The sequence below is a fragment of the Lolium rigidum genome, chromosome 3 (assembly GCF_022539505.1).
Source record: "Lolium rigidum isolate FL_2022 chromosome 3, APGP_CSIRO_Lrig_0.1, whole genome shotgun sequence".
Classification (NCBI taxonomy): domain Eukaryota; kingdom Viridiplantae; phylum Streptophyta; class Magnoliopsida; order Poales; family Poaceae; genus Lolium; species Lolium rigidum.
Window position 1 is genome coordinate 248,778,492 of NC_061510.1, and position 12,282 is coordinate 248,790,773.

The window sequence follows — 12,282 nt, forward strand, 5'->3', positions numbered from 1 at the left end:
GCGGTGGACGTTCACTTGCCGCTTGCAAAGCGCGTAGAAGATCTTGATCACGATCGGTTCCGGCGCCACGAACGGGCAGCACCTCCGTACTCGGTCACACGTTCGTTTGTTGATGAAGACGACGTCCACCTCCCCGTTCCAGCGGGCAGCGGAAGTAGTAGCTCCTCTTGAATCCGACAGCACGACGGCGTGGTGTCGGTGGTGGTGGAGAAGTCCGGCGGAGCTTCGCTAAGCGTGCGGGAAGTGGAGGAGCGAGGCGGCTAGGGTTTGGGGAGAGGGGGCGCCGGCCACTATAGGGGTGCGGCCACCTTGGTGGTGTTTGAGGTGGCCGGCCCCCTCCCCCTTGTCCCTCATTATATAGGTGGAACCCCAAGAGGTGGTGTCCAAGTCTTCGAATAAGACCCGAACCAAATCCTTCCATAGGAGGGGCAATCCTAGCCCAACTAGGACTCCCACCCAAAGGTGGGATTCCCACCTCCCATGTGGGGGGGTGGCCGGCCCCTAGGGGGAGTCCACTTGGGACTCCTCCCCCACGAGGGTTGGCCGGCCATGGGGGTGGAGTCCCTTGTGGACTCCACCTTCCTTGGTGGTTTCTTCCGGACTTTTCTAGAACCTTCTAGAACCTTCCATAGAACCTTCCGCGACATTTTATTCACATAAAATGACATCCTATATATGAATCTTATTCTCCGGACCATTCCGGGACTCCTCGTGATGTCCGGGATCACATCCGGGACTCCGAACAAATATTCCAACTTCATTCCATATTCAAGAACTACCATTTCAACATCCAACTTTAAGTGTGTCACCCTACGGTTCGAGAACTATGCGGACATGGTTGAGTACTCACTCCGACCAATAACCAATAGCGGGATCTGGAGATCCATAATGGCTCCCACATATTCAACGATGACTTTAGTGATCGAATGAACCATTCACATACATTACCAATTCCCTTTGTCTCGCGATATTTTACTTGTCCGAGGTTTGATCTTCGGTATCACTCTATACCTTGTTCAACCTCGTCTCCCGACAAGTACTCTTTTACTACGTACCGTGGTATGTGGTCTCTTATGAACTCATTCATATGCTTGCAAGACATTAGACGACATTCCACCGAGAGGGCCCGGAGTATATCTATCCGTCATCGGGATGGACAAATCCCACTATTGATCCATATGCCTCAACTCATACTTTCCGGATACTTAATCCCACCTTTATAGCCACCCATTTACGCAGTGGTGTTTGGTGTAATCAAAGTACCTTTCCGGTATAAGTGATTTACATGATCTCATGGTCATAAGGACTAGGTAACTATGTATCGAAAGCTTATAGCAAATAACTTAATGACGAGATCTTATGCTACGCTTAATTGGGTGTGTCCATTACATCATTCATATAATGATATAACCTTGTTATTAATAACATCCAATGTTCATGATTATGAAACTAATCATCCATTAATCAACAAGCTAGTTTAAGAGGCATACTAGGGACTTCTTGTTGTCTACATATCACACATGTACTAATGTTTCGGTTAATACAATTCTAGCATGATATATAAACATTTATCATAAACATAAAGATATAAATAATAACCACTTTATTATTGCCTCTAGGGCATATCTCCTTCAGTCAGAGTCGAACCGAAAGGAGAGGCACCAACCATTAACCAGATAAAACCGTATTCAATATCAATAGCAGCGGATATTGCGATAATCCCCATAGCTGCTGATTATGCGACAGCTGATATTGCGATAACCGATTCTTTCTAACTAAGAGTAGATTCTTACATGTTTGGAGTTTTGTAGGTACCTCAACTATTGGCCTTACATGGCCTGACATGTGTATTCCCTCTTTCTAGTCCCACTCTTCTCCAACAGAGCTCCCTCACTGAGCGAGCATTCGACATTCCTAGTATGCTCCACTGATCTTAATGAATCAAGCCTTAAAAATCACGAGTATAAACGAGCTCATTAGTCCAGCCCTATTGCCCACCGTCAAAATTATAGGAAGAGCAAGCAAGCACACTAGGGAGAGGATGCATCTAGGGGTGGAAACGGATCGGATAGTGCCCTCCCCATATCCGTTTCCATATTTTCAAAGCGAATGCAGATGCGAATATGGAGGTTGCCGAATACGAATTCGGAGCGGTTGTTACTCGAATACGAATACAGATCGGATGTTTTCTCAATTTGGAGTGGATACAAATATAAGAAAATAACAGATTCATGTCTTATAAGTAGCTAACTATTAGATGGTAGAGAGATAAATATATTGATATACTACACAGTAGTTTCAAGTTGAATCACATAAACTAACATTTAACCAATTTGTTAGTTTCTCTAGGTTAGGTAATTGGCATGTTAGGGCCGGATTACTAAAATTAGATAACATAATCTTATTCGGATACCGATATATCCATTTTTGTATCCAAATTTGCCTCAAAATTCAATACCATATTTGTATTTGCTTTTTGTAAAATGAATCCGGATGTTTACCATATCTATTTCCACGTACATCCAGATTCGGATATTACCACTTTCACTTTCTGTTTCTCGAATACCAATGTAGGATAATATGAACTATCCACTAACAATTTCCACTCCTAGATGCATCATATGCTTTGTTTCTGGTCTCTATGGTCACCATCACCCATCTTAGTCTTGGCAAATCACTAACTTATCAGCCTAAGTCCATATCAGTTCATTCTTTCAGGAAAACAAAGCAACATCTTCCTTTCTTTGCATGATTATTACTGTCTTTAACATGCTTTGTTAGTAAAACCTTTCCATACTTGTATATTAGTGCTCCATGTCAATACTACAGACTTGACTATTGTGTCTTTTAGAAGAATCTATTTGGTCCTAGACAAGCATCTTGGAATGCTTTGTTGCAGTCTGGCTATGGTCTAATTGACGCAGGGATTCGATGTATTTCGATGGAATCTGCATGGGTAAATTCTTGGTGGATTCTATATACAAAGCTTTGATCCAACCTGATTTTCGAGTTGATAATAATAGTAAGAAAAATGTAAAAATGCAGACCCCGCATAAAATAAAGATTTTTGCGTGTTATCTTAGTCAAGGGATAACTCTTACAAAAGGCAGCCTTGCAAAATGTAATTGACACGGAAGTAAAAAAGTATGTCTTCTATCATCATGAAAAGACTATAAAATAGTATTCTTTCAATGCAAATTTGCTAGATCTATATGGTCAGCTATCGAGATAGGTTCTACCTTATATCCACCATAAAACGTTGCAAATATATTCGAAAATTTACTTAATGGTGTGGATCCTAGGTTCAAGTTACTTATTAGGGTTTGCCGATATTTGGTCCCTATGGCTATGTAGAAATGATAAGTTTTTTATTGGTAAAATGCTTGTCTTATGCAAGTCATCTACCGGTGCACAACTAGCTTCATTCATGGCCGTCTATATAGCGTATGGAGCATAGCGACCTGTTTATGGAGGTGTCTCATGAACGGAGGATACAACGAGGAATATTTTTATTCAAAATGGATGGCAGTGTAATCCGTAATCTACAGGTTGGCCCTCATTCGTCTTAGACTCTCTGATAGTGTCTTTCATATTTATTTGTTCAGAGCCTCAGTCTTATTTTTTATGTAACTTTACAATTGGAGCGGGTGTGTGCATCTCAGTTATGCAGAGGCTTAGACGTAATAGACCTTTTAAGTAATAAATCGCCCTCTATCGAAGAAAAACTATAGCGGCAGGGGCACACAACAAGTAAACACTAGTAGAAAAAAAAAGAACCATGTAAACAGAAAGAACTATGGCCATGTACATCCACTGTTCTGCCTCAGTGTAGTGTCTCTAATCAAAGCTTTTTGAAAGCTCTCAAAAAAAATGAAGCCAAGTACTAGTAGTAGTTGAATGAAGCACCTTCAGTTGGCTGTACTGTAACATCCGTAACTTCAGCCTGTTCAGCCGACCTTTCTAAGCTCAGTAGCGTTTAAACCATTGTCAGATGACAGTCAGATGCATCATCCGTAGTTCCAGGATAAATTACCCGTGATCCAGAGTTAAGATCCACATTGTCCACTTCCAATTCATGTAATCTATGTTGAGGGATGTTGATTTTGCTACGACCATTGCCTAACAGCACCTCTTCTTCGAGTTGCTTGAACAACGAGTTCATCTCCTCGACTGAGCTTGCTTCTAGGACAGGAAGCTCATTTCGTTCAAAAGTATCTGCGGTCTGCGGATTTCCTGCAGTTGACACCTCTGTAGACACATCTAACTCAATTGGCAGCTCCGAACTCAGCTCGTCTACCACAGGTGATGCTTCCTTCGATTTGTCTCGAATTGACCCGCTGTGACAATCGAGGTCAGAAACAGCATAGGTCAGGGCTTCCCCAGCGAGTCGTGCAAACTGTAATTCCTGAACTGAAATTGCTTCGTCGACATGCATCCATAAGTCTGAAGATAACGAGACACTTGGTATGTTTTCAGGTTTAACTTCCAAGGGCTGACAGACACTGCGCTCTGAAATGGACTGCACCAGCACCTCCTGCATACGGCTCTTGAACAGAGAGTTTACTTCACTCATGGAGTCTGCTTCCACAACATGTGGCTCAGAAATATTTACTTGTGGTAAAGAACTCGTTTCATCTCTGACACTAGTAGTTTTGTTGCCTTCATTTGTTTCATGGTTTACCTCACCTAACACACCCACATCTGAAATTGCGGCGCTTAGTATTTTCATCTCTTCACCTAAATGTGCTTCCAGTGAACCAAATAACTTGCCATTGTTCCCTTCTTGCGCAACATCGTGGTCCGAGTGATTATCCCACACTTCACCATTGTCCAGTTTGACACCATTGTGATGTTGCAGACAAGTGGAGTGAGTTTGTCCATGAGAGCTCATGTGCTTCATATTTTGCGCTGATCGAAAGCGCGAGCGAGGAGTCCAACTTTCCTGCAATCGACTGTGATGGTGCATGGCTCGGTCGAACGGAAGGTCAAATAGGTTTCGCCCTGGACGGTAAAGGGATGGTGCTGAACCGGGAAACTGTGGTAAATCTATAGTTTCCTCTGAATCTCTTGAAAGATCGAATGGGTTATGTCTTGGTGTGGAAATGGAAGGGACCTGAACATGGAAGCTTGATGCACCCTTCATTTTCCTAGTTGTATCAGCAGCTTGCAGGTCAAATGACCTCATGTCAAGCTCAAACTTCAGAATGTTTTTTGCTCTTTGAAGGTCCGCCAGGTTCTCCAACTGACTAGTTTGCTCCATATCCACACAATTTAGATGAACAACATCTTTCCAATTATTTTGGTTATCTTGCTCCCATTCTGCTCCTTCCTCGTCACCTGAGCTAACATCCTCCTCCTCCTCCCCAAGGTCATCTTCATTATCATCGGATGAGGAATTCAAGGTGTCTCTGGAGGCCAAAGAAAGCTGACCAGTCCCTGAGTTTATCATTGAGTGCAGCTCCTCAATCATTGGGATAATGTCGGTCATGGACGCGTCTGCAGAAGAGCTCTCATCAGTCAGGTCAGATTCAGAGTCATAGCAAGGAGGATCCGGCCTCATGACAGGTTGCCAACATGATCTCATGAATTCACCAAACTGATACTGGCCGGGTACTCCGTCGTTACAGCTTCCAGTACAAGTGCTTTCAAGCTCTTGCAGCTCGGCCTTCTCGTTGATTTCCTTAGTGAGCTCTTCGCACTCCGCAGTGACATCGATTTTGGTATGGTTAAAAGGCTCTGCACTTAGAACGGTATGATCTGCCACAAATGTGACATTTTTCTCTTCACAGTGAGTACCTTGCAAATTATCATTGGGAGTTCTCTCCTCCTCAATAAGTTCTTCTCCACTAAGAACAGCAGCATCAGAGGCAATGTATGCGATATTTTTTTCTTCACACGGAGCTTCACATGTAAAATCTTCATCAGAAGCTCTCTCCCTGACATATACTTCACAACTGTCAATATCAGTTCGCTTCTTTAACTGTGCCTTGATAGCAACATTCTGAACCTCTTTGATTAAACAGTCGCTAATATAAATGTTGGATTTAAGGGGGAGAAATTCATGCTCCTCCAGTGTCTCCTGTCCATCCAAGGGTACATTGGCTTCACCATAACTCAATAGTGCTCCGAGAAGAAGAGCGGTTAAAACGATGACCGGAGAGGAAGACAGCATGAAGGCGAACAGAGTAGGACACAGTCCATGTAGAAGCAGCAACACAATTGCGGCACCGAGTACCTCGGGATGGTCGCAAGCACAATGGTACGCAAGTCTGATAGGGGAACGCACTAGTCTTCTGATGTGCAGCACAAGATTGTTGGTATCAGAAGCCATGATTTTATCTCCTTGGATCTACCACCTAGACACAAGCCTGGTCCTGGTAACAACAGGAATGTGAGAAGCAGGTCATTTCTATGGTGAGTGGTGACTTAGAACAGCTAGTTGAAGCATGCTAAGGCGAATATGTAACTAAGGTGACTATGCCAGCATTATATTAGTTACAGATCAAGAAAAACAGTACAGTTCATCTCCAATCGTGTAAAATTCAGCAAATGCTAATTGGGTCAGATATTTCTGAATCCACTGTTATTTGCCAGCAATAATTTTAGCCCAAAAGAGAGAGCGGGCAATAAAGAATCAAGCTACAAATCTACTCTGATGGCAAGACCAAATGCTTAGGGAATCTATGGACGGTGGAGGAGCAGATCAAACTAGGAAGGCGAGCAATGGCACTTTGGCCCAAGAACATGTTAGCTGCAGAGCTCAGCGAGAAGCACGCACCTGCGGCAGCGGCTGCGGTGAGCCGGCGACGTCAAGAACCAGGAAGTCCGAAACCCCCAGCAGCTGCGTGAGGCAGGTGAAGGTGGAGGAAGAGCGGAAGGGGAAAGCAAGGAAGTCCAAGGAAAGAGACAGGTCGGAGACAGGGTGCTGCACTGCCTCCCTGCCTTTTTTCCTTCTAGGATTCTTTGCTTTGGCCGACTTTTTCTTTAGCCGTCGTGCTCACCTCACCTCATTAATTCCTTCCAAACAGCACCGCCCACCTTCTGAGTTCTGACCGTTCGTGCTGATTATCGTTGCTGATTATGATTACTGTAGCAGGTTATTATCCCGAAAGAGTATCATTACATTTTCCCCGGCAAGACGCCGCTCAAATGCGCCATCTGGATTTCAGCACCCAAACTGAATTTACTGATATATAGTTAGCATAATACACTTAGCTCTGTCTTGTACAGTAACCTCTTCTTCCCATGCGTATGGCACTATGATGATGCATCATCATGTGCTCCACTTTCCGCTGTGGGGTATCAAGGAAAGCTGTATGTATGTATGAATGCTTGATAGATTGACAACCAGGAATGATAAACAAAGAGATGAGAGGAGATGCGACGGACCTGAACAGCTCATCGCCATGTCACCCATCTTCTGTACAACTTGTCCGTCACAATTTATCAGCTTCTTGAAAATAAAAACCAACAAGGCACGACAATGTTCTATATCGAGACTGGTGTTTTTCTGAGAGTGGCGTGCATATATAAGGCAGAAATATACGGTGGTAGCTCCATCATGTCTGGTTGAAGTGCATGTAAAATTCCTCTTTCCTAGAGTCTACATTCTGATCAATATAATAATTAACTATATCAAAACTGACCCCTTTTGCTGAAAGGAGAGCTATCCAAGTTTTTTTTTTTGAAACTGTAGCCTATCTACAGTATCCAATCTGCGTTATTTTTGTTACCGGTTGTGGATAAAAATTTCAACTCCATCGAACAGGTTATTTCTTGGTTTTTCTGGAGTCTTCCTCGGTCAAAGCGGTGATGGTATGTTAGGACATGTGCAATGGTTGATAAGACCGTCTTATCTTAATCCTGCCACGTAATCTAGATATAGCAATAGAATATGATGTACAATGAGTTATTTTTCAGTCTTATCTTTAGTAACAGACATCCTAAATTTGTGGCGAGAGAGATTGTGCTAAGAGATGATCTCTTAGCTAAGAGAAGGCAAAGTCTTTTTTTTATCTTTCTCTTTCCTCCACCTCAGCATTTATTCTACGTAGCACTGCTAAGATATCACAAGCCTTACACCACCGAACAACTTACCCATCCTTTTCGTTTTCGTCGTCTCCACCGAACAACCGAACAACTTATATAGGTTATAATTAATATGAGACGTGGTAAAATTAATATGAGACGTGGTATAATTAATATGAAGCCTTACACCACCGAACAACTTATCACAAGCAAAATTAATATGAGACGTGGTAAACTGATTGTCTTTTATATAGGTTATAATTTATGATGTTCTGTAATAGTTTTTTTGATAAACTTAATTATATGATGCAGATGAACCGGCGGCAATGGATGTACACGCCTACCCGAGTTCACTGTGGGCCTGAAAGATTTTCTCCGTGTGGCTGAGGAAAACCCACAGGTGGATGGTTTTATGTGTTGCCCATGTTTTAAATGTCTGAACTTAAAACAATACTCTAGATGGCAAGTCCTTCACTCCCACCTGCTTTGAAAAGGTTTCATGCCCAGCTATAATTGTTGGACCAAGCATGGAGAAATATGGGTTATGATGGAAGACAATGAAGAAGAATAAGAGAATGATAATATGTACCCTAAATACGGTGATACTGCAACGGGGCAGGCTGAAGATGAAGAGCCAAGGGAAGCTGAAGATGAGGAGGCATCGAGATGAGCCCACTGATGATCTTCGTCGGACCATCGCTGATGCACACAGAGAAGCAGAAAGTGCAAACAAGAAGCGGAAGTTAAATAGCATGTTAGAGGATCACAGAAAAAATTATACCTAAATTGCGAAGATGGCAACACAAAGCTCTGTACCACACTAGAGTTGCTGCAATGGAAGGCAGAGGTTGGTATATGTGACAAGGCATTTGAGAAGTTATTGAAAATAAAGGAATAAACACACCTTGGCCTTTGGTTGCCTTCTCCTCTCCCTATTCTCTTCTGCTCGAGAGCTCCCTCGAATGGAGCAGGCTCGGGGTTGAGTTCGCCTGGACCGTATGCTGATGCGGTACTGGCTCTCCTCTCTTGTAAGATAGTTGCTTCGATGCACTTCTGTTGCGCCGTGGAGCGGTCCGTGATCTGCATCGCCCTCTTCCGCTCCACTGATCCAGACGACGGAGGGGAAGTCTTTTTCGCCGCAAGCCTGTGGAGCCTTGAGGTGTTGCACGTGTGGTACTCCTCATCAGGCTGTACGCGACTACGCGACCCTGAGGCCGGCATCGACGTACGACTACATCGACAACGCTTGTGCGGGACCGTAATCCCCGTGTTCGGTCTTCAAAGGTATGAATACTGTATTCATTGTCGTATTTGTTACTGTACATCCGCATAGCGTAGCTTGGGATATGTAATATCGATAGGAAAAATTATTGTTTTTCGCTACGATTCCCTTCAGTGGTATTAGAGCCGTCTATGCGTAGGTGTATATATATGAGTAGAACGCATCACAAGATGCGGGCATCCAATTTACAATTGTTACCCTTTGCGCACTTGCTCTACACTGCGGCATCATGGATGAAGCTGCCCCCTACCAACTTTACGCTTCGGCGAGACCGGTTCCGCACTTGACATACGGCTTGTACCGTATATGCGGCTTCGGGGGTGTACTTATCTCCGTGGTAGTAGTTGTGACTTTTGCAAAGAGGACCCTGAGAGGGGTGTCATAGAGACAATTGTTTAGCCGGTGTTGTGGTTGTAATTTTGTAGGGAAGAACGTAACGTAACGCTGAGCTTCGGTCTTCAACGGAGGTATGAATACGATGCTCACCACCTTTATACCGTACATATGTGCTAGTAGATAGATCCTGGGGCATCGGTATTCACGCTTCCAAGGAATTTTTTTGTTTTCTGCCGCGGATATCCTTCAAAAATATGTAAACACTTCAAAGGTCAACATGCAGCGCCTTGTCACCCTGGTGCCCTGTAGCTGCCGAGGACAAATAACGAGTCCTCGGTGGAGAAATACATCTAGTATGAGTGAGGTTTATCATGTATACGTGTGAAATTTTTCATGGGATTTTATTTTGACATGTTAAAATGTTTTTTCCAATGGCAATAGCATATGCACCCAAGATCAAATGTGAAATTCCTCATTATTAATATTTAATGTATAATACTATTTGGAGAAATAAATTAAATAGTGAGGTAATAACGAGAGAGTAAAAGATTGTAAAAGTGATATAACTTATCTGGCATATTAGAACCCCTAATTAATTACTTATGTAGACATGGATTTGACTGGTGTTGTTTATACACATGTTTGGTATTGGTGAAAAGAAAACAATGTTGTTATATATTTTTCATGAAAAATATATTGTCATTAGGCAATATGATAATACTTAGCAACATATTCATATAGTGGTCACATTTATATCTTTGATACTGTATATCAAAACAGCATTACTAGGGACTTTGTGACCTAATGAGAAGAAGATATCTGGCTAAGATGAAAGGAAGTTTCGCCGGCCCAATAAAGATGAAATCGTTTAAATGACTAGAGAGGCCAACTGAGATTTTCTCGACCCTAATTCATAGGTCCACCATTGTTGATGATAACCCGACAAACCAGATCAATTGGCTACAAAAGAAGTATTTTTTCTTTATTTCTCTTCTATGGTTAATACTCATGCATGTACTTGAATAAAGTTTGTCAAGATATTTGCATTGTCCTAGAATACTCTACCAATACATTTATGATATTTGTGTTTGAATACTTGTTAGCATATATCGATACACTACCTGACATATTTATTTGTCACTTGAGGTGATTTGACAATTTCAAAGATTTGGGGAGAACAACTTTATTTTGAACAACCAAAACTAAATTTATAAAAACAAATAGCTTCTTAGTTCACCACAAAATAATAATCATTTGGACCCTTAAAATATTGCAATGGAATATAAGTTAGCATGTCTTAGTACCGAATCAAACGCCATACATCTGCGATAAATCATACTTAATTAGTTAGGTATAATAAATTTTGTGAAATGTTATATACGATGAAAAATATACCAGCCAAATACATTAGGAGAAGTGAAAAAAATTAGTATAAATAGTTGAAAGCCATTTTAACCTCCATGGAATTGTAGCATCACCTTTGGATGTCTATGTAGGAATTTACTTAGTATATATCAACCCACTATCAACCCACTAAATTTCATCCCAATTATTGTGACTTTCATATCACTACTAGGTGTCATTTTAACCGAGGGCCAAATCACCGTCGGCTATCAAAGTTTACCGTCGGATACCCATTTAACCGACGGTTCACCATCGGCTATCTCTCGTCGGCTTTGCTCGGTCGGTCATTACAATACTAGCTGACGGTATGGTCGGATAACATATTTACATGCGGTAATAAGCCGACGGTGAACCCCGTCGATTAGGTTTTCCTACGACGATCATTACATCCCGTCGATTTTTCTAATAGTCCACGGTATATTTGACCCGCCATTCATAGTTATAACCGAGAATAGAACCAAACCGTCGGTTAGTATTATTACATCCCTTTGGTGTTCTTATAACTGAGAGCTAGGCCAGTCTACGCTGTTGCTTTATGAATATAATGACGGTCATAAGTCAACATTTGCATATGGTATACCATTGGACTTTCATATATTTGCTTACAAGGAGGGGTGTCGTACAAGAGAGAAATGTGATCCAGGCAAGAATATTTAAAAATATTAGCATTTCAAAAACATCTCATAATTAGACAATGACACATGAATGAGGAACATATATTATATTCAGCGTAACCTCACAAAGTATATGTTCATCTAGGAACTGTGGAATACAAAGATAACAACAACTAATGGTCCAAATATTTTGCAGCACATCTGTTTGTTGAGTGACTTAAAAGTCGTTAGACCTTCAGTAATCTTCACCATCATCACCACATTAATCACCAATTCCATCGCCATCTTGATCATAATGCCCATCGCCATCTTGATCATAATGCTCATCGCCATAGATCATCTTACCATAATGCTAAATGCCACTGCCAAAGAACAAGCCAAAATATTATTTCTAGTCAGTTGTGCATTTGCGAAAGGGACAATAAAAGTAAAACATGCTTAGGCGTGTACTGTTATGGCAGACAGAATATTCATACTTTGCAGTCAAAGTTTAGCAAATTAATATGTCTTTGAGTCTAATACTGCAGTAGTAACATGAAAAAATCAGGGAGGTATGTAGATTATTTAATCCGCAGCAATTTCTCGATTATTACTTTCTTAGATCTTGACTTATGGCAA

At 41.8% G+C, this 12,282-nt stretch overlaps 1 protein-coding gene across 1 annotated transcript; it reads right to left on the bottom strand.

Moving 5' to 3' along the window:
• Window positions 1–3,976: 3,976 nt before the first annotated feature.
• LOC124696332 lies at window positions 3,977–9,249 on the bottom strand. Its single transcript, XM_047229064.1, has 3 exons — window positions 8,933–9,249; window positions 6,779–6,938; window positions 3,977–6,349 (listed from the first exon to the last, which is right to left on the bottom strand). Exons 1-3 carry the CDS (start codon window positions 9,247–9,249, stop codon window positions 3,977–3,979), a joined length of 2,850 nt encoding a protein of 949 aa, XP_047085020.1.
• Window positions 9,250–12,282: the final 3,033 nt, after the last annotated feature.